Consider the following 22003-nt stretch of genomic DNA (forward strand, 5'->3'; position numbering starts at 1 on the left):
GGTACGAGATAATTGTGGTACGTATCTCGTCTCACATTTAAAACAAGTGACCACGGATTAAATGGTATAGAAGTTTCAAATATATTGTATTACAGGTCGAGCTGGGTGAGCTGGTTGTAAAATGTCTTATCTATTTAGCTTACAAAATTATTTACGAAAATTATTACTTTTTTGAAAATTGTTAACTTACCATCCACTATTTTTAAAGGATTATTTTTCTGTGATATTTATATTCAATATGAATTCTTAATAGAAACTTATGGTCGATATATTTCTTTGATATAGAGAAGTCAAATGTTATAACAGTATCAGTAGGTATACCAGCCATATGCGTCACTGGTTTAATTCAGGAAATACAAATATTAATGCATCCCCAACTTTCATTTTACAAAGATCACCGATTTGATTCTTCTCTTCTATTGCAATTTTAAACATAAATGTTCTCACTATATCCAAAAATAAAACAATTACAGATAAACGTGCCATAAAAAAGTCCCAAAAATCTTTCTTCGACTACTTCGTAATGTAATGAGCTATTTCATATTTACAATATATAAACATAATTAATCCAAGTGTTTGTTTTACAACAATTACTACCACAGAATTATGGACCCACATTAATGGAATACTTACACAAGTCCTGCAAAATGAACGAAGAAGAAATATCTTGTGATAAATAATTTTATATCCAGAAAATATATATAGAGACTTTTTAAACCTTTTATTTAATTAAACTGTTACGAGCTTGTGGGCAATAAAATACCGTCTTGGAAAATAAAAAGTCATTTATTATCTCAGTCGTTTACAAATGCCTTCACTGTAATCATGGGAAGGTACTTGTAATGCGTTTCTCCAAGATATAACTATTTCTGAGATAATAGCTTCTGTAGTAACTCGATGAAAGAACTGGACAGCACTATATCGTCAGCCTAACTTAAATTGTCACAAACTTTATCGACAAGGCAACTTTGGGAACTAAGGTGTAATGCCCCTTGTGCCTGTAGTTACACTGACTCACTCACCCTTCAAACCGGAACAAATAATACTAATAGGTTGGGGAAAAAGTTTCTTCGTATTTTATATGAAAATTCAAAAAGTTTTTTTTATAGTTTATTTACATTTGACTAGAGTATGTAGGTGCCATTTTGTTCCATAACTTTTTGCCATCTTGTTGGTAGTGACATGATCCCATTGCTGTAAAAATTTTGTGGCTTCTGATCGAAAAACTGCGACAAGTGGTTTTGGCAGTCCTCTCGTGATGTTAACCTGACACTGCCTAAGGAATTCTGCAGAGACCGAAACAGATGAAAATCTGAAGGTGCAACGTCAGGACTATACGGCGGATGCATTAATACCTCCCAGCCAAACTCTCGTAATTTTTGTTGAGTGGCTAAAGATGTGTGAGGTCTAGCGTTGTCATGGTGAAAAACCACAACCCTTCTGTTGATCAATTCTGGCCGCTTTCTCTCAATTTCTTGCTTCAATCTCATCAATTGTTCGCAGTACAGTTCTGAATCGATGGTCCTGCCGGGCTGTAACAGCTCATAATGAATGATGCCCTTCCAATCCCACCATACACACAGCATTACCTTGTTGCGAGTTAATCCGGGTTTTGCCACAGTCTGTAAAGGTTGACCGGCCTTTGACCACGATCTTTTTCGCACGTTCTTGTCGTATGTGATCCACTTTTCATCACCAGTTATCAGCTTCTTCAAAAATGGTTCGGTTTCATTACGTCGTAATAAAGAATCACAAATGAGTACACGGTTCATTAGGTTTCTTTCAGTGAGTTCATGAGGCACCCATATATCGAGCTTTTTTGAGTACCCAGCTTTATTCAAATGAGTCAAAACCGTTTTGTGGTCAATTGCCAGTTCTTCAGCTACATCGTAACTACTAATATGCCGATCTTGCTCCACTTTTTCAAAAATGGCATCAATTTTGTCCGTAACAGGGCGACCAGAGCGAGATGCATCTTTGATATCAAAATTTCCGGCTTGAAAACGCTTAAACCAAACTTGCGCTACTCTCACAGATACTGCATTAGGTCCATAAACATCACAATTTTTTTTCGCGGCTTGAGTTGCATTTTTACCTTTTTTATAGTAAAATTTTAAAATGTATCGAATTTCTTCTTTAGATTCACTCATTTTAACAACAACAAAAACAAATGAAAATCACACAAATTCCTAATTTGAATTAGGAAGTGCCTTCTTTAAAATTAAAACTTTTTAATGATACCAAAACCAGCCAGATACAAATGGTATAGCCAAAGAGATTTTATTACAAGTTCATACATACTATATGCGAAAAGACTTTTTCCCCAACCTAATATGTATCGCTGTTTGGGAAGAAAATATGCAATAAGTGGATAGTGGTATATCAGACAGGGTTGCACAAAGTCCTACTCCAAGTATTTTAGTCGTGAGTTATTTTTCTGTGAGTAAATTACAATTTACAAAGTCTTTTGACTTTAGGTCCAGGTAGTCTACACATTTCTTCAGTTCATGTTTTAAACATGTAGGTCTAAAAGTTAGCAAGGACAAGACAAAAATTATGTCGAAAGTTCATGTTGCAACAACTCAAGTTAAGGTTAAAGACTCTGCACTTGAAGTTGTTGATGATTATTAATTAACCTAGGACAGACCATCTCACTAGGCAAGTTCAAGTTTGGGAAAGAGTGACCTCTTTTGATTGCTTTCGGTCGCCGAATCCAACTCGGCGTGGCAGATTTTGGGAAACTACGTAACATCTTATTTAACCAAATACCACTGTGCCTCGAATTAAAAGTCTTTGACGAGTGTTGCAAGTGATGAACAGAGCGCTTACTAAGCACCTCCTAAGAAGACTCAAAGTCACTCAAACAGCAATGGAGAGGGCTGTGCTCGGAGTTTTCTTTGAGATAATTTAGTAGAAAAAATAGGCGTATGATTAAAGGAATGGGACTAATTGGAAATAAATTATAATTCAGAAAATATCTATTTGTTTAGAATAAGTGACGAGCTTTTGACATTACATATGATTAAGGTGCTCGTTGAAATGAATGAACAGCATCCATCTAACCGACTGATATAAAACGAATGCGCATCCACACACACATACCACCAATATTCTCGAAAATACCAAAAGTGTTTATGAGAAAACTAAGGATTTACTAGGATAGGCGTACATTTTATGTGAAGGTTTAAATTGAATATTAATTTCGCTTTAATGTAGGTAGTCCCTTAAAAATGTCTTTGTCTGATAAACACATTTTTAAGGATTAAAAGATTATAATTACACGTTACTTTATCACACAGAAAAAGATACCACATCTTGTTTCCGTGATTTTAATTTCAGACCGTATTAATATCTCAGGTCACTGCTTGTAACTTACCTCTGTTTAACAAAACATCTACACACGCTTTATTGTATACAATCTTTTATACTTTAGAAGTTTAGTAGGTAGTTGAAGTGTTGTGAGAGGTTTGCTCGTGTTTTACGGAGATCTCCACGTATCTCTCTAAGAATATTAAAACAATTTATCATTCTGTGTTCATACTGCCTAAAATCTTTCTAATGTATTAACAATGAACCTCCTATGATATTCATCAATCCAACCATTTATAATAATTATTTAAAAACTTATAACTATTATGGAATTCATAATAATTTTAGATGTGAGTAGAAGTTCATAAATTGACAAGTGAAAAAAAGAAAAATGAATTCTCAAATAAACATAACATGACAGAATTGCCTGGTTTCTCGAGACATAATGTCAACAGAGTTATAAGTTTATAAAGTTCTCCTGTCTGTCTAGAAAATCTTCGACAAAACTAATAATCTCTATGTCACAAATCAATTTCTTCGAACAAATTCTTACTTCCAACATCCTTAAATATGAATCTTTCAAACACTTGTATTATTTGATACAGTGTTCATTAATTTCATTTTGATGTAACCGTAAATATGAGATAATTTTGCCTTTACTAATGCATTTAAGTCTCATATTATTTTTACGGTGTTATATGGTATATTCTTTTATTATAAAGATAGTTTGTAGTTTTGTGAATTTGTGCGCGTATGTGTGAACGTAATTTTCATAATAAGCGGTGAAGTTTTCACGCATGTATATGTATGTAGTATGTATGTATTTATATGGATTCTTATGTATAACAATTATATTTCTTAAGTTTGTTAGGATTTCGTTAAATATTTCGCGTGAGGCTTGCATTAACGTTCTTATTGGCCTTCGAAAAATATGCCTCATCATTATTTTTAAAAAGTGTTAAGTCATCAAGGTTTTACACAGAAGTCGGCTTCGTGTTTCATGCAAGCAATATATCAAGATAGTATACTTTGCTGTGATGCCTTAAACCTATGATACCCTATTCCAATCGAAGAAGGAATGACGAACTACAAACCTTAGAATTAGATATTCTTCGTAAAGTAACATATAAATGTTACTTTACGAAGTAATACTATATAAATGTTACTTTACTTACCACCTACTTACAAATAATTAATAGCACCTAACTACCTACATATATCTATCAGTTTATTTTTCTATGTATATTTTATCAATTTATTTTTCTTTCAAGTTTCTGACAACAGCTTCGTCGACGTTCGAAAGCCATTTTTTGCCAATCCATAATGAGTGTCATATATTATTCACGCTCTAGATCTATTATAGACTAGAGCCAAATAAACATTTTAGCTGTTATCTTCCTGTGGCTGGATAGACATATAAATAACTGAGATAATTTTTCTATGAATACTCTAATTTAGAAGACTATTATGACTCATATGATGATATCAGAAGAAGCAAAATGCTCTTTAGCCAATGTTTAACTAAACATCTGCTAAACAACATTTTCTTTTACTCTTCGTACCAATGAAAGTAATGAGAATCTACGTACGTTTAGATCGTCAAGTTTATTGTATGATTATTCCCTTACTCCCCTAATAAGCCCTTTATTCTAAACGTATATTCTAGATTTTGTGAATCAATTTCATTTATTTAGTTTAGGCCTAGCACAATTATCAATTTATATCCTGTCAGTCTGTCTCCGTTCATTGGATTGCTAATGCACTAAATTTTTTAATGCGCAGGTCTAATTGAATTCGAAATGGAGGATCCGAATGTGCCCAGTCATGCAATTATCAAGCTGCGAAGCAAGCAACTCGTGGATGCTCAGGTCAGCGAGTTCGATGTACCAGATGTTCCAGCAAAGAAGTAACTGAACTAACAAAATGATGGACACGCGTATAGTGAAGAAGTCACTTCAGTTTACGTTTTTATATATTATTTTGTTTGAACTTTTCTAGATAAATTGTTTGAAGTTATTGTAACGTTTATGAAAATACAATAAATTCCTAAGAACTTGTAACTTCTCTGGAATGGAAGCTTATAAGCTTCGGTATTATATGTTACGACACGTATTGTTATCATGCTCTCCGTCGCCTCCTGCATCGTGTTGTCTCATCTCATTTAAAACCTGTACACTTTGAGATTAAATAAATAAAAACAAAATTTTACATTAAAATAAATTAATACGTTTATTTATTTCTTTAACTTTTACTTCAAATACTTACAGAATACCTAATGCAATTATTCGCGTAAAAAAATGTTGTTAAAATAATTTGAATAGTTACTTAAAATGTTCGCTGAAAGCACTTTTATTTGGAAAAGGTTTTGGACTGTTTCCGCCATTGCCGGGCGGTGAAAGGTTTGAGACACACGTGGAACTTTTGATATGTGCAACATAAGCGGCAATTAAATACATGAAAACAGTTGGTGCTTGTCTGCTTTCAAACCAAGGACTATCCCGGCTCGATAGTCCAATAGTTTAATAAAAACTTGTGGCAGGTTCATTTTGTCACTCCCAACACCAAGCAGTGTATTTTTGGTAAACATTAGACTCTTGGAAGTGAGTGGGTTATAATTTGAAATTTAGAAATATTATGTTTGTTGTAGTACTGTAACTTCTTCTGTTTGATTCTATGATATTAAGACATAACAGAGAAGTAGTAAAAATTTTAAAAGCACAAGATTTTAATACGCTTCATGATGGTAAAGAGAATAATGATTGCTTATACGAATGTTGAGAGATTTTTTTATTTAAAAAAAGTATTACTGAAACTTATGTAAACCTTAGCTTAACAAAAGTTTTTTTTTTAATTAATTAAATTCGTTTCTAAATCTCTTTCGGTTTATAAATATTTCAACGAGGTGTCTTGGCGCTTACTAGGTTCATTTGATTTTCATTACGGACGGCTTCTCCTGTCACATGTCACGGGTATTTTAAACTTGTGCTGAGTTTCTTTCGCCTGTTCTCCTCACACAAAGATATTTTCTAGTGTTTAATTTGGCAATTAATATGCAAATTTAGAACTTCGAATGGAGAGGGAATAGGAAATCCGATGCGACGAGAAGCAAAATCATCATCACCGTGCAATATCAATTTAAAAAAAAGATTTTACGGAATAGTTTGTAAAGATGGGATTCAAGTTAAAAACCACTGAATAACAATACTTGTGGTTGAAGATATAATCAACTTTAGAAAATAACATTGCATACATATGAAATTGAATACATCTAGAAGCACTATTAAGTAAGGTATAGTACGACACAACTTTGATGTAGCATCGCCCAAATTCGTAAAACTGATTACATCCGAATTAAGTGCAAATAATATTTATTTCTTACGTGAATATAATCTTTACACAAACGTAATAACTTACAGTATCATATGACCTAATATATTCGTCAATTTGACATGGTTGAACTGACGCGAGAATATATAGCGACGAATAGCGCGATAGGGAGCTGTTTCTATAGGTTGTGTGAATCAGCAGTGATCGATTTCATTGCATTTTTTGATGCTACATCTAAGTTGTGTCGTACTATAACTTCATGAAATTAAAAATAAGAACTAAAGTTAATAAACATTTATGTATTTTATGGACGTAAGTACCAAAGATTCGCATAATTTGTTTATGCGTAATTATAAATGTGTGGATTTATTATACGTTTGTCATACATATCCTAAAAACGTTCCATATGTAATCTTTTATCAATATAGAATATGTTAAAATTGATGGGCTTTCGAATGCACTCAGTGTATACGTGATACGGTGTACGCATCAAACCGATGTCGATCATAGTCGAAAATGCCATTTATCCCTTCAAACGCACGTTTCTAGTAATTCGTTTCCAATGCCTAAAGCAATTTTCATTTTTATTTCTGAGAATATTCAGCCATACCATAAAAATAATATTAAAATATTGAACCAAATTTGTGGAGGATTCGACTTTACATTACGCTATAGGAAGGACTATACTATTTTACTTTTGGTCGTCCTAAAAGGGTCTGTAATGTCGTTCGATGGAAGAATTATGTATATAGATGAGTTTTCATATTTCATAGTCACCCTGTTGTTGGTGACGATAGCATATCGAAGTTCTAGCAAAGATGGAAGTTTGTTTTAATTTTCAAACAACTTCGACACCATTCCTTCCACGCTGTTGATCTTTGCTAAGTTGCACATGTAAAGAACTTCACTCTTAGCAAACATACAAATCACATTTAAAAATATTATGCAAGCTTCTTACAAAGTTCAATAAGAAAAGAAATAAATATGTTTGCAAGTAAGAACGAACATATAAAGACGAATTTATTTAAGTAGTTTGAAGTAAGAAGCTTCGAAAGTATTACAGCTACCATCTATTTAACTTTATTGTTCAACTAGTTATGTGAAAGGATCACGTGGTATTATTTTTTAAAAACAACATTATATTGGTGCAGTTTACAAGTAACCGTCTCGTTCGTCTGGCTAGAAACGCAGAAGTCGCTGAGTTCGAATCCCGTACTTAGGCTAATAATAATATTTAGGGTTTTTCTGTTTCGAGTGATCCTTTTAATCTCTTTTTACGGTATTGTTTGTAGATTCTAAAATGTATATGTAGTGGGTTTACAGACCAATTAAAACACCCGTGAATTTAGGAATGCCTGACCGAGTTTGAACCCACAACCATCGATAAAGACTAATATGTTTTTACTCCTAAGCCATCATAGATTTTCAAAAAGTGTTTTCTGCTTGCTTAAAATCACAAAAATAGTTTGTTTAAAGTTAAAGAAAGTTGGGACACGCAAATGAAATTAAACTTCGTGATAAATTGTAACTGCGACACGTCACTAATAATTATCGTAATGCAAAGAAAAAACTTTAGAGAAGACTTTATTGGGATTCGCTGACGTGGTTTCCTTATTTACGTGCATATTACTAACTCCTTCGAATAATCAATGGAATATAAAAATCGAGCAAGATGTCAGTTGGCCGTGATATTTTGCGACAAGCATAACAGGAATTCTTTGTGATAGTAATCTCCTTCTATTTCTTATTTAGGTATATGAAAATAAAGGATGCACGATTAACAAATGAGTAAGCTTATATTGTTGTATTTAAAATTATAAAGTAACGCTACCTTGTAGGGATTAATTGCGTTCATTCAGCGAATATTCATTGGTTCCTTTTAATTTTTTTTTTAATATATATAGGATCATTACATGCATTACTCTGATCCCAATGTTAGTAGCTAAAGCACTTGTGTTATGAAAAATCAGAAGTAACGACGGTACCACAAACACCCAGACCCAAGACGACTTAGAAAATTAATGATAATCTACCGACTCGACCGGTAATCGAACCCGGGACCTCGGAGTGGCGTAACCATGAAAACCGATGTACACACCACTCGACCACTGAGGTCGCCGTCGTTTGAAAGTTACATCGTACGATGATGAAAGTTCATGTTATTAGAAGATTTCAGACATGATCATTTATTAATTTAAATCACTATACACTTTATCATTTACAAATTTGATTTACTTTAAGTATAACCTACATAACCTTCTCCTTAAAGGGAGAGGAGGCCTTTAGCCCAGCAGTGGGAATTTACAGGCTGGTGTTGTTATAACCTACATATAGTTGACAAATCTCAAGGGAAACCAACCAAATGTGCAGGACATTTGATGGTGCACAAGTATGCATGCAAACACAGAGGCACTATCTTTCATTTCAGTCTTATAATCCGATTGTCTGATATTTTAATAGGGAAAATAATTCAACTAAAAAAGGTCGAGTACCAATATGATATTAATGTACCCAACTGTAAGAAGTATCAATATCTAAATTGTTTTTCGTTTTAATCATCCATAAACGAACAAGGCATAATGTTTTAGACAACAAAAGTTCCACCTCGCAAGTGAGCTTTAAAATACGAGCTGAAAAATGTCAATCTATATTCCATAGTACTACTGAAGATTCCATTAAAAATAAGTTTTTAATCTTGAAATGTATTTGCAACGTACAGTATGACATCTCTTGTATATTTATTTGTATCTATTTTTAGATATTTTTCTATTAACATCTTGTAAATTTGTAGAATATATTAAGATAATTATATAACTCCTGCTTCGCACGGGGACTTCTAAGGATTTCATATACTAAGAAATACTTCTACAACAATGAAATATCAACATTAGCGAACTGATCGCCCGTAATGTCTTTTTTCGATCCGATGATACTTTTTCTATGTCGATACGATACGATGGTGTTTTTTCTAATTTTTAGTAAAAAAATTTATGATTGATTCCATGAAATATTCTGAAACGACAGTTTTCGTTCTGACGCAGTTTAAATAATAAGATCTTAAAAATACACATCGTGTATTAACATGAAATATAAACTTTTCACTGAAATAATGTAAAATATCAAATTCGATAAAATTGTTGGTCTACGTATATAAAACGAACAAACAACAAAACCTACCAACTCTTCATAATTAATATTTTTTTAAAGATATCGTGCCATAGACAGTTTGGATTTCATAAAATAAACCTTTCTTTGTCAAAACAATGTCAAATGTCAGTTTTATATTAAATAAAATTATATGTGAAGAGTATTGTGATGTTCGTAAATTAATAAGTACTATTAAAGTACTTTCTTTCGTTAATACTTCTTACTTACTTACTTACTTCAATGTTTTAATCAAGAGTAAGTATAAAATTTAGAGTGATGAAATTTAAATTTGACTATTTAACAGAATCCTCTGTGTATCAACAATAATCTGTATAATCTATTTGCAGATATTCAATATATAACAACGTCAAGGATGATATATGGATTGCTATTGACTACACTAATAGTTATTTTATGGGCACCTTGCCTGAAAAAAGGATTGTGGGCTAGACCAGGTCCAGTATATGCTAAAGACCGAAAAAACCGATTGTTTCGAATAACAGCCACAGGCGAATGTTGTAAATACTATCCTTTAAAAAGGCCTCATTAATACCCCACAAATTAAATTTAGTATTATTCTGCAGAGGTGATGATGGAAAAATGTGTAAAGTTAAGTTGAAAGATGTAGCAAGACATTCTTTTGTATTTCGTTTATAAATTTATGTTATTTTAAAAGATAAAGGTATGGTTTAAAAAAATAAACATTTTTTTTTAATAATGAACATTTATTTCTTAGGATCTCATTTTGATTCAATCGTTCTGATACGAAACAATAAATAATGTCGTTAAACAACTTACTTTACTGTAATAAATATTTTTTACACTAGGCTAATAACAATTACATTGATTATATTTTTGTCTGTATATTTAGTAATAATTACCTCGTCATATATTAAAATTTAAACTTATATCTATTAAATATATAGGAATTTATTACATTCTTATTATATGATTATTAAAGGATTTTTATATAATATTAAAAATTCTTAATATTTTAAAACTTACTATTAGGTACATTTATAGTCAATAATATATTTGCTTAATTTACAACTCCATAGATACGTTAGTGTTTACGTTAAGATAGTACACTCTAAATAGCGTAATAATATTAATCTGAGTAAAAGTAAAATATCACATGGCATCCTAATTGCATCTAAAACTTTAAGCGCTAATAAGCTTTTTAAGCTTAGAAGTATTTGTCTTATATGTATAATAAATACATTTTATTATATAGCAAACCATAAGGACGGCTAGAATTATTAGAATTAAAAAATAAATAAAATATACAAGTCAATAATTTCACCCTCGACTTTTACTCCTAATTTAAAAATATTTTCTACACTTTGGGTTTTATTTTAATAATAATTTAACATCTAACTAATCAATCACATTATAGTGAATTATCATCATCAATTATTATCATTCCGTTAATAACATTATCAACATTCATTTCATTAGTCTTTGTTGAGTCAATGTGGTTTTGGTATTGGTTTATTTAAGAGGGACGAAACTACTTGCACCATTTGAAAGCCCAGTTCCATTTCGATTTCTTAATAGGTTCGCGTTCCCTCCTAAACCATCGACGCCGTCATCTGCTTAAACTAGAACTAACATATTCAGTTAGAGTAGATCCATCTTGAGACATCTCTGAAATAGTACTAATACTAGTCATGAAAATATCACGACTCAATCCAGGGATCGGTTCTTTCATAATTGGTTCTTTTTGAATCATTTTCGGATAAACCTCCTTGAGGCTTTGCCATTTATCTTCACAGCTAGGACTAGAACTAGAGCTTTGCGGCTTATCTTTCTGATTGTTATCAATAATTTCTATTTTAACACTCAAGGTTTCAGCGATTTGGCTCGTCTTAGGGCTCTTCTCCTTATCACTAGGTTCTTCGTCTAGATACTCAATATGACTGAGGCTCGATGATTCTTGTCTTGGATAATTATCAGTTTTACTATCTATGCAGACAGGACTTATCTCTTTTTGGTCTGAATATGTTTCATCCTTATGACTGGGACTGAAACTGTCTCTATGACTGGAGTCGTAGCTTCCATCTTTAATACTGAAACTAAGACTCTTTTCTTTCTTCATGGAGTCGGAGCTCTTGCTTCCCTGGCCGCTTTGATATTTATCTTTACGGATTTTAGCTTTACTTTTACTATCTGAGTCAGGGCTCTTGTCTTTATGACCTGGACCCGAGCTGATTTCTATACTACTTCGGTCGAAACTCTCTCTTTGGCTTGGACCAGGGCTGTGAGAACTTATTTCTTTATGACTTGGACTTGTGCTTCTGTCCCTAATACTCCTATCAGTGTAACTTGTTCCAGGGCTTTCGTCTCTGTAGCTAGAACAGGAGCTTTCTCCTCTCCGGGATGGGTCTGGCGATACATCTCTGCGGCTAGGGCCCGGACTCTCGCCTTTACGGCTGTGACAAGGATCGGATTTACTTTCGTCATCTTCTCTAGTTGTACTCCTAAAATCACGTAAGAAAGTAATATATAGCTAACAATTGATACATACGTTTTAGCCACAACATATACATATTATATATAACTTCATATATACGTTAGTTAGTTAGCTAATTACATGGATATGTTTGTGTAATTTTCATTTGTTTTGGTTAAGTTTAGTTATTTGATGTATTTGTAATTTTGACTTCTATGCTAATTTACAAAGTGCGGTGGAGTTGAATTATTTTAAGGGCTACTGTTGGTCTTAATGGCACTCTAGATTTCCAGACCTGTATTCAGCCAATCTGTCAATGATGGGATCATCCCATGTTGCCACTGAATAACTAATGTAACACATCATAGATTTCGTTAATGGTGTATACTGTATATTACATTTAATAGCCAATCTGTATGTGAATAAAACAGTTTCTGGGAAGTAGACAAGGAATTTGAATGCAGATGTGTGTGCTTAAAAGATTGTCTCTGTCAATAATGAAATCGGTTGATAATATGCGTTATCAGTACGGCTTCTAAATTAATGAGATTTCACAGTTCTTTCCTCTGCTGTAGACCTGGCTTGAAAGGTTTTTTAAAAATTTCATAAAATACACGGATATTTTTTCACACTCTGGTACGTCATATTTATTTAAAGAACTAGGTAAACCAATTGAAAAAAGCGCCACCTATAATTATATACATGTATGATAATTTCACGTTTCTCTCACCTTGACAGCCTCATAAAGCGCCTTGACTTTTGGTGTCATCCATCCCGTTTTGAATGCCATCCTCCCGAACCGAAGAACGAGCTGATGAAAATAAACTTAGTAAAAAAAATATTATGTAACTAATAATTTTGAATTTTTGAACCCAGGTCTTCATGATTTGAATTTTTCCATGAGTTTCACTTAAAAAGTCATGTAAATGAGATGTTAACTTCGAAAGAAGAACCTTATACCAGGCTAGGTTAAAGACAATTATTGGCAAATGTCCTTTAAGGTTGACGTCGTATAAGATTCCAACCATTACGAATGTCCTAATATCGATTCTAAATATGGTGCTCATCTTCTGGATAACTGTGGAACTGTGTGGAAAGTTTATCGAGCTTGTGTTTAACACGCTCTATTACCCTCTTTGTAAGATAGGTCATCATTATTAAACCGATGGGCTTACCTGCTGCTTGAAAGCTTCGATTTCTTATCACTTTTTTCGGAAGTTCCCGGTTTCGGACTGCTACCTCGTTCCTCCTATGTAGAATTCTTGCATTAAAATAAACATCTTGCAAAAAAGTGTTAAAAATAAATTCGTCGCTAAACGTTTAATTGATTCCTGATAAAATATATTTAGAAATAAATTGTAGGTAATTTTATTGAAAGTTTTTGTATCACTGTTTTGTACATTTAATATAAAATTATACAATGACCAGTCTAGAATTTGAAATTATCGTATTTTTTAATGTTATATAATCACCTGTGATTGACTATGCTGAAGAGTGTCTAGCTGCGACTGGCTGCTCACGTGACCCATTTTAGACAGTGGTGGATTTTTAAATGAGTATGAGAACGCAAGACTACGTTTTAACGACCCCCTAAAATACAAACATTATTGAGAAAGTAGGAATATTATAAAATATATGGTCATTGGTTTTTAAGTTTTCCGAACTTCTTCATGTGACATCAAATGTTCAGGAATAAATACCTGGTAGGACTTGGCGGTGGATAGCTCGAACCTCGACTGTCAGGTGTGAGATATTGTTGCGTTTGAGTCGTCATCAGACGATTCCTTTCTAATGTTTCATTATGTGATTGGTACATTCTTTCTGATGCTGTTGGTTGTGTAGGGCTGTGATAATATATTTAAATAATATTAACATTTTTTTTATTTTCCTTTCAAAGCGTATTTACATGAGAGAAGATATTATTCTTATCGGATAATCAGAAAGCATCTGATCCTCGATATTATAGCGTATTACTAACATGAATGAATGAATGGAATCGGCGATACTAATTATATGTTGACCCAAAATACCTTGATGTGGATCTTGGTGTACTGGGTTCGATAGTCAGATCAGGCAAGCTGTAAATAAGTGTCGCGACGTTGTTCTGTGGCTGTACACGTAGTGTATTTTGCGTACTGCTAGAGCATTCCGAACTCTTTGACGGTGATAGTTGCATCTAAAAAGTTTTTATAAGTTTTAGCCGCATTTTATAATCTATGGTGGCAATATTTAAGCACCTTCGATTATTAGGTTAGATTAATTATTGTTTTTAATAATTTTGCACTATTGAAGTTAGACACAAGTTAAGTTAACATATAAAACTTTTATAGTATATTAAATCATGTTCGTTAAATATTGATTTGATTAAAAACATTCACATTTTATTAAATGAGAGAAGAAAGATATGTAAATAAAAAGGGAAAACATTACACATTTAAAAAGGCCATTTCTATTATGCAACAATTTTGAACACAAATTAATTTAAGATATCGCATAGATTTGTAATGCAAAATGAGTACCGGTGTTTCTAGCCTCGATATTTCAGACTCGCTCTCGGTCACCCGAACTGTGATTGATGAACCACCTGAAAACACAGCTCGATTACTGGATACAGACGCCACGTGCTCGTGACAGAGTACACTGTCCGAGAGTTACGTTAAATGATGTAGCGAACGTCCGCACTATGATGGAACGCATGTATGATACAGACTAATGTATTCTATCACATCAAAAATGTGAATACAAAAAAAATACACATTGAAATTAAGCTACAGTGTATGTAAAATATCAGTTACTAAAAACATATTATTATTCCTTGTCTGTTTAAAAAAAGAACACTGATGTACTTATATGTAAAAAAAAGTTACTACTACGATATGTGATGGAAGAAAATCAAATCGAAACCAGGACGCAGAGGAGGTAGAGGGATTTGCATCCGTATAAACTAGTGTCACGATCAATTGCGTAATAAATATATTCATATAGTTAATTATAACATCGTGTAACATACCAGCTGTGTCAGGTGGCGGTAGAAGGCGATCCGGAGAAATACTGATGCGCTTAACCACCCGCCTGGGAGCAGCCTGTAGCTCATCTTGTGACTGCGAACTGTGTATTGGGCACGTACCCGATATTTCCGATATTAATAATTTATAATCAGTAACGAAAGTGAAACAAATAACCTCTTATTTAGGGTCTTTATGACTTGTTCGTATAATAATTTGTTGTATATTTCTATACCATAATATACATAATTTTTCGTTTGTATATTATTATATAGGTATACTATACCGTGATATATCGTGCGGAATACTTTTATAATCATTGTTTTATATTGTTTTATATCACTCGTACACCCATGTTACCTTGAAGCTTGCTGGAAACTGGTTGATTGAGACACTTGAGGAGTAGTATCAGCCGGTGGTTGTATAACGGAAGTGCGATGTACGACACTACATTTTCTATGGCGCCCAGTTTGACGAATGCTTGCGCCTATGAGAACTACAATTTGAAAGTTAATTATCTTATTCGAATAAAATGTCAGTTGATGAGTGATTGATTTTATTAAAATTCATACTTTGATCGGTCGAATAAGGTGTACCGTCGAACGTTTGGGTATTCCATGGTATCGGAGAAAAGTTGCGTTCGTTTGGAGCCCCCATGCTCCTATGGAGCATTGTAGCCACGCGTTCGCGTGCCTCAGTCTCTACAATTTTGTCCTCTTTACTTAACTGAAATAGTAATATATTATCGAAATGCGTCATAAGACCGGCAAACACAGGTAGCGATAACATCAGTCAGTAACGTAACCTACCCTTATATTTGTCAAGCCGATAAATCTGCTCACTTCAGCTTTATCGATTTCCTTGTCAGGATTTTTGGACATCAATGTAACTATTTCATAAGTCAACTTTGCCTCCTTAAATTTCATTTCCCACATCTATAAAAGTAAGTGTTAAACATACATAACATAGTAAAGTGAAAAAAGTAGTGACAAAAATTATTACGAGATATTGATGATTGGATTTATTAAGTAGGTCTTTCAAAAATGAGGGTAAGTGAATCTATCTAGGATTTGTCTGTTTTATTATCTGTATATATTGATGAAGTCATCCTCATTTGTAATCCACGAAGCATTCAGCTTAAATATTCCAGTCTATAGTAATTAAGAAAAAAAAAGTGTAATATTTTAATCAAATACTTTTAGTGTATGTTGAGGTTTAGGGTCCTTCGGCATCTCGGAGAGGTAGAAACTGGTGCATGGGGACCCTAAATCATCCACCAGTATGTATAAGAGGCATGAGATATCTTTGTTATTCTTTCCAACGTATTTCGGGATCTGAACCAACTTGTCAACCATGTATTTAGGCCTACAAAGAAATTAAATAATTAAAATGAGTAATTACGTAACATAAATATATAATTCGCGCTGCGCTTTGTAATAATGCCAGCCATTAAGTATCTAACATTTAATTTAAAGGCTACTTAACTTTTCTAACTTTATTAAAATAATAACAATCAAGAGAGGTTTACCTAATCTGCTTATACTGATAAGCATTGCCTCTAGCTAGTTTCCGACAAACTAGAAGCATATCAGTAAGAAGCAATACACGGACATCAATCTGAAATAAAACACCATTTTTTTATCTAGAAAAAGTAATCTAAAAAGTCATCACAATTATTTTCCTTAAGTCAATGATATTAAAGTTCTTTGACAAGAACACAGAAAAAATAAGCCATACAGTCATTTAAAATTTTCAAGATTCGCAGAAGCATTTATTTGTTTATACTAAAATATTCGCAAGCTTGCATTTATATAATAATAATAACGCAATGTGGATATAATAATTAATTATCGGATGCATCCGGAAATGGCCTTTCAAAAGAGTCTTTTTTTCGAACGACATCGATACTAATTCTAAAAAAAAACTGGTGCATATTCGGATATAACAATATGGCGAAGACTTCATTTTATGCTAATATGATTCGTATCGATGTCGTTCAGGTAAGACTCGATAAAATATAATAATTGAATGGCGAAGTGGTAATTCTTGCCTCCTTAGCGCCATCTCGGAAGCGAAGCTCTCCTTGATGAATGAGGTTTCGTTTGTGGATTGGGAGGCAGTAGAGCATAGGGGCTTTTACATTCAATTTGCCAAGCGATTTGCAAATTTTCTCAACATCGTCGTCTTTCACACCCTAGAATTAAATCAATTCAAATTCAGAACAAAAAAAGATTAAAAATTTATTCATCAATCTAATTAAAAAAATATCGCTATTTAAAGCATTATCACGGTGCTTACGATAGTGAAGCCTTCAATGGAGTTTTCCAATTGATCTAATTGATCTATTTCCTCTCGTTGCCGTACAGAACGGTTTAGGTCAACAAGAATATTTTTCGCCAATTGTACCTTGAAAATTTAATAAATGTACATAATTAATTAGTCATAACAAATAAATTTGTCAAAAAAAATTGAGTTAAAAATATTATTTTAGTTTAGCAACATTTTTTTTTCATTAGACTATACATATATATAGAAAAACACGAAAGTTACCATTACTTTAATAGCCATATACTCATCGGCATCGTCAGTATGGTTAAGAATCCTCTCTAATATCAGACTGTATTTAGTCATGCGTTGCATTGGCTTTACCAGGTAGTCATTCAACTGAAGTCTAAAAACAAAACAATAAAAATGTAACTTAGTAACAAATTTCTCATTCATTTATATACACGAAACTATTATAGTGCGACACAAATTAGATGTAGTTTATAATTAAATTCGTAAAACTTATTACTGGATTCACACAACTAATAGAAATAGCTGCCTATCGCGCCATTCGACGCTATTCGTCGCTATAGATTCACGCGTCAATTCGATCCGAGAAAGCAAATTGACATGTCAAATTGACGAATATACTAGGTCATATGATATTATAAGTTGTTACGTTTGTGTAAAGATCATATTCAAATGAGAAATAAACATTGATAATTAATGACGTACTTAATTCGGATGTAATCGGTTTTACGAATTTTGCCGATGCTACATCTAAGTTGTGTCGTACTATACTTTCATTATTTATTAATTTATCGCGATGAGGGACAACCCTACGGGCGCTTTGACATCGACGCTTCGAACTCGTCAGTCGACGATATCACGAACCGACCAACACAACCATACAAATAATGTGACATCTCTTTCACATGTGTGGACTTTAAAAGGATAGCAATTACTTTTGCCCTGTCAAATAAGTAGAGGGCAATTCTACTAACAAATTGTTAGTTTATTGCGATCAAATGAAAATGTTATCGTTACCGTTTAACGTCTTGTCAAATAGAATCATAGTCGTATCGAAAGTATCGTAAAAGCTATAAATACTATAAAATATAAATGTTCCTACCTATTACATTCTTTCTGGCTATGACACCACGTTAAAAACATTGCGAATTCAGCTTCCGTTTGCTGTTTCTTGCGGTAGTACTCTAGAAGTTTACCTTGTTCAACGACAAATTTTTCATATGGTACAAAGATTTCTCTAAAGAACGAGAAACCATTGGACATAAATTGCATGTTGAAACTGAAATGACACACAAAAAAATATAAAAAAATCTTATAAAATATACAGATTTCTGTAACGTGATAACTGAATGATGAAGCTACTGACGTGAATTACACGCGTCCGTTTCATGATGGAACCGTAGTCTTAGTATATGCCAAACATTTATTAATACATAATTTAAATAAACGGAGCAGTTAATAATAATAATATTTACAATTATGATATGATAATCATAGAATTTAACATCTATATATAAGATGGCTACGCGTTACGCGATCTGTATGATTTTTTTATAGTGAAGGTAGGCAGGTGGGCAAATGTGTCATCTAATAATATGGTGATATTGCGTTGTAAGAAATATTCATCAATCTTACATCATGCGCTACCAATGTAGAAAACTATAATGTTGTGATACTTGTGCCTTTAGTTTATCACTTAACCTTCATACCGAAACATAATGACACCAAGTACTATTCTTTTTTTGCAGTATGTATATATGTAGATTCTGTATATTTGTATTATAAACACAATCTTTTAAGAGGCCTTTGAAAAATGCACATGATTTAATTATATTACGAGAAAATAGCATACTTACGGTTTTGAATTTTGAATAGCATCCGCTAACATAGGCACGTAAGCCAGATGCCAGAAAGCAAGACTGGCGTTAAGCACATCAGGCAAGTTAGAAAACAATTTGGCGGTTTCAATGTTTAACATTTTTCCTTTGTTTTGTAAAGCGTGCGCCGCACCAATGTAAACCTGTCAATATTTTTATTATGTAAACGTATCTATAAAACTTAGTCTTGTGTATTTATTTTTTCGTAAAAGATCATTACGATCTGAGACGATTTTAAGTATATTCTTGCATTAATTAAATAAAATACTTAATTTTATAATTCAGCAAATCTCTGTTTAATCAAACGTTTGCAAAATAACAACTAATTTATATTTTAGTTGAAATAAAATACAATAAATTATATATTCTATGTGTCGTACATTTCACAAAATTTTGTGGTTGAGAAGGAATTTGATTATTCGCCGCAGGCCTCAAAACCCGTGTGACGTATCGGAGTAATACACATACATACTTGACATAACTTGTATACAGGTACACGATTAAACAAAGACCATTTTGTTGAGTATTTTACTAATTTTATTTAAAAATATTAAGTATTTAACGGTTATATTTGTTGAATTATACCTATTCAATTCTTGGTTTAGTTAGCAATGAAAATATAAGATTCTTATTGTCGAGTACTTCATTATAGACTCTACATAGCCATCGTTTTACGGACGGACTACGGACTGACAATATTATATGTACTAATTAATCAATGGCAAATATAGCTTCAGACATACTAGTTTATAAGTAACAATATATATGTGTCCTATTTTTTAAATCTTACTGTATTCTAGAATATATATATTTGATTAAAAAATCTTAAAATATTGCTTGATCTCTGTAGAATTTAGTTGTATGTTCCTTTGTAAAGGGTAATCGTAGAGTTTTTTTTCGATTCTTCTCGGTAGAATTAACATCACTAACCATATGTAAGGGTTTATAATTCGGAAGTAAAGAAGAGTACAACCTCCAAAGACAATACCTTTGAATATTTATTTATGCCCACGGATAACATTGGCTCTCATTGCGTAATTGTCAAATACAAATATGTATTATACTTACTATTCATGCATCGTTACTAACAAAATAGGCAAATGCGTTTATAATATCGGTCTGAAAAATACATAGACTTAAATTAGATATTAAAGAAAAACGTATTTATATGGTATTCATTTTCATAGCATTGTGAAGACAATATAATATCCGTGTGTCAATATCAGTGACGTCAGTACACAGTCTCCTTTGTATCTGAAAATCAAAGTTTCAAAAAATCCACCCTTCAAACCATTTTTGTGTATTTGGTTGTATATGAGTGTTCATATAATCATTTTAATGTTAGTTACAGAAGACAATAAAATACATTTTGTAACACTCACTCAGCAGATCTACAACGATTTAGCCGAGACACATCTAAAATAGCGACACATAAAAATTTTGAATTTTTCACTAAACTAATCAAAAGTCGTGTGCATATGCAGAAACTGATTTTAAAATTATTATGTCTAATTTTTTGTAAGCTTAATCATAATATTTACATAACAGAGTTGTATCTAAGGGGATTGATACGATTTATTGTTTGCACAGTAAAAATAATGTTAAATATATTTTTCTAGTGCAAAGATAATATAATGACATAAATGAGATTCAAAAATCGAATAATTTAATGTTTCGAGAATTGTGCCAATACTAATTTCACTTAGTTGCGAATCAACGATTATAATTGGATAGGACGCCCAACTCACCCCTTTTCTGGATTTCGCTCTTAGGTTCTATTGTGTCAGTATCAATTGACCCGAATAATTTTCCGAAGATTACCCTAATTTCTGAACATGGCATGTAATTGCAATGAAATTGCGGCTATGTTGGGGTTAACAAGTATACCAACTTTACCAACAAAAATTTCTACTTATTATATTCAAGTTGGAATAAAAAGATGTTTTGGGATGATTCAAAGCAATGTCATCGCATTATGATAATTGACGAGACATGGCGATGTAAGTTGTTAGATAAAGGATTTGGTGAAAGGCTTGTTGCTAGGACCATTTGATCACCAATTATTCGACACTCAACTCGTACCGAGATTGTGCAGTTGTTACGATGGCTCTAATCCAGACAAGCAATAAGCTGGTTTACATTTCCTTGCATGTATCTAATTTAAAAAAAAATCTGCCACAAGTCCGTCCACTATCTCGTTTTAGAACAGCGTAGTGACCTCAACACGAGACCACAGCCAGGCTGCAGATCATTTACAGGCTGTTAGTTTACCATTCGAATACTCTGACAGCTCCTTGACAGTGTAAGAATTGGTTAAGAATTCCGTGAACGACGGCTATAAGGCATTTGACCTTCCAGAAATCTATTTAGGAAGATGTCTATTTTTAAATAATTACAAATCGATAATTTGATCAATCTATATTGGGCTTAGTGACTATCAATTTCGATTGTTATATATTTATCGTGAAATGAATTTATACGGAATCTGTTGCTTAGACATTATTTATTTCTAACTTTACAGAAAAAATATATCGAGGATATTTAATAACTTTCGTTAATTAATGTAAGCAATAGCTATTATGCGATTCAAT

At 32.6% G+C, this 22003-nt stretch overlaps 2 protein-coding genes across 2 annotated transcripts in view; one reads left to right on the top strand and one right to left on the bottom strand.

Annotated features, from left to right (window-relative positions):
* The window catches only part of LOC124543353, a 59525-nt gene extending 54056 nt beyond the window's left edge, over positions 1-5469 (top strand). The window contains exon 11 of the mRNA XM_047121553.1: positions 5092-5469. Within this exon, the coding sequence (XP_046977509.1) occupies positions 5092-5219 (128 nt within the window). The 3' untranslated portion in view covers positions 5220-5469. The remainder of the gene's footprint in view (positions 1-5091) is intronic.
* Positions 5470-12134: 6665 nt separating this feature from the next.
* Positions 12135-22003, bottom strand: part of LOC124542959 — a 46116-nt gene continuing 36247 nt past the window's right edge. The window contains exons 7-24 of the mRNA XM_047120920.1: positions 19392-19555; positions 18638-18814; positions 17791-17911; positions 17539-17646; positions 17291-17434; positions 16769-16857; positions 16437-16605; positions 16050-16175; positions 15813-15966; positions 15601-15736; positions 15246-15343; positions 14755-14819; positions 14266-14411; positions 13936-14079; positions 13708-13825; positions 13411-13484; positions 12966-13046; positions 12135-12263 (exon numbers count right to left, since the gene is read on the bottom strand). Of these exons, the coding sequence (XP_046976876.1) occupies positions 13001-13046; positions 13411-13484; positions 13708-13825; positions 13936-14079; positions 14266-14411; positions 14755-14819; positions 15246-15343; positions 15601-15736; positions 15813-15966; positions 16050-16175; positions 16437-16605; positions 16769-16857; positions 17291-17434; positions 17539-17646; positions 17791-17911; positions 18638-18814; positions 19392-19555 (2079 nt within the window). The 3' untranslated portion in view covers positions 12135-12263; positions 12966-13000. The remainder of the gene's footprint in view (positions 12264-12965; positions 13047-13410; positions 13485-13707; positions 13826-13935; positions 14080-14265; positions 14412-14754; positions 14820-15245; positions 15344-15600; positions 15737-15812; positions 15967-16049; positions 16176-16436; positions 16606-16768; positions 16858-17290; positions 17435-17538; positions 17647-17790; positions 17912-18637; positions 18815-19391; positions 19556-22003) is intronic.

This window comes from Vanessa cardui, chromosome Z, assembly GCF_905220365.1.
Source record: "Vanessa cardui chromosome Z, ilVanCard2.1, whole genome shotgun sequence".
Lineage (NCBI taxonomy): Eukaryota > Metazoa > Arthropoda > Insecta > Lepidoptera > Nymphalidae > Vanessa > Vanessa cardui.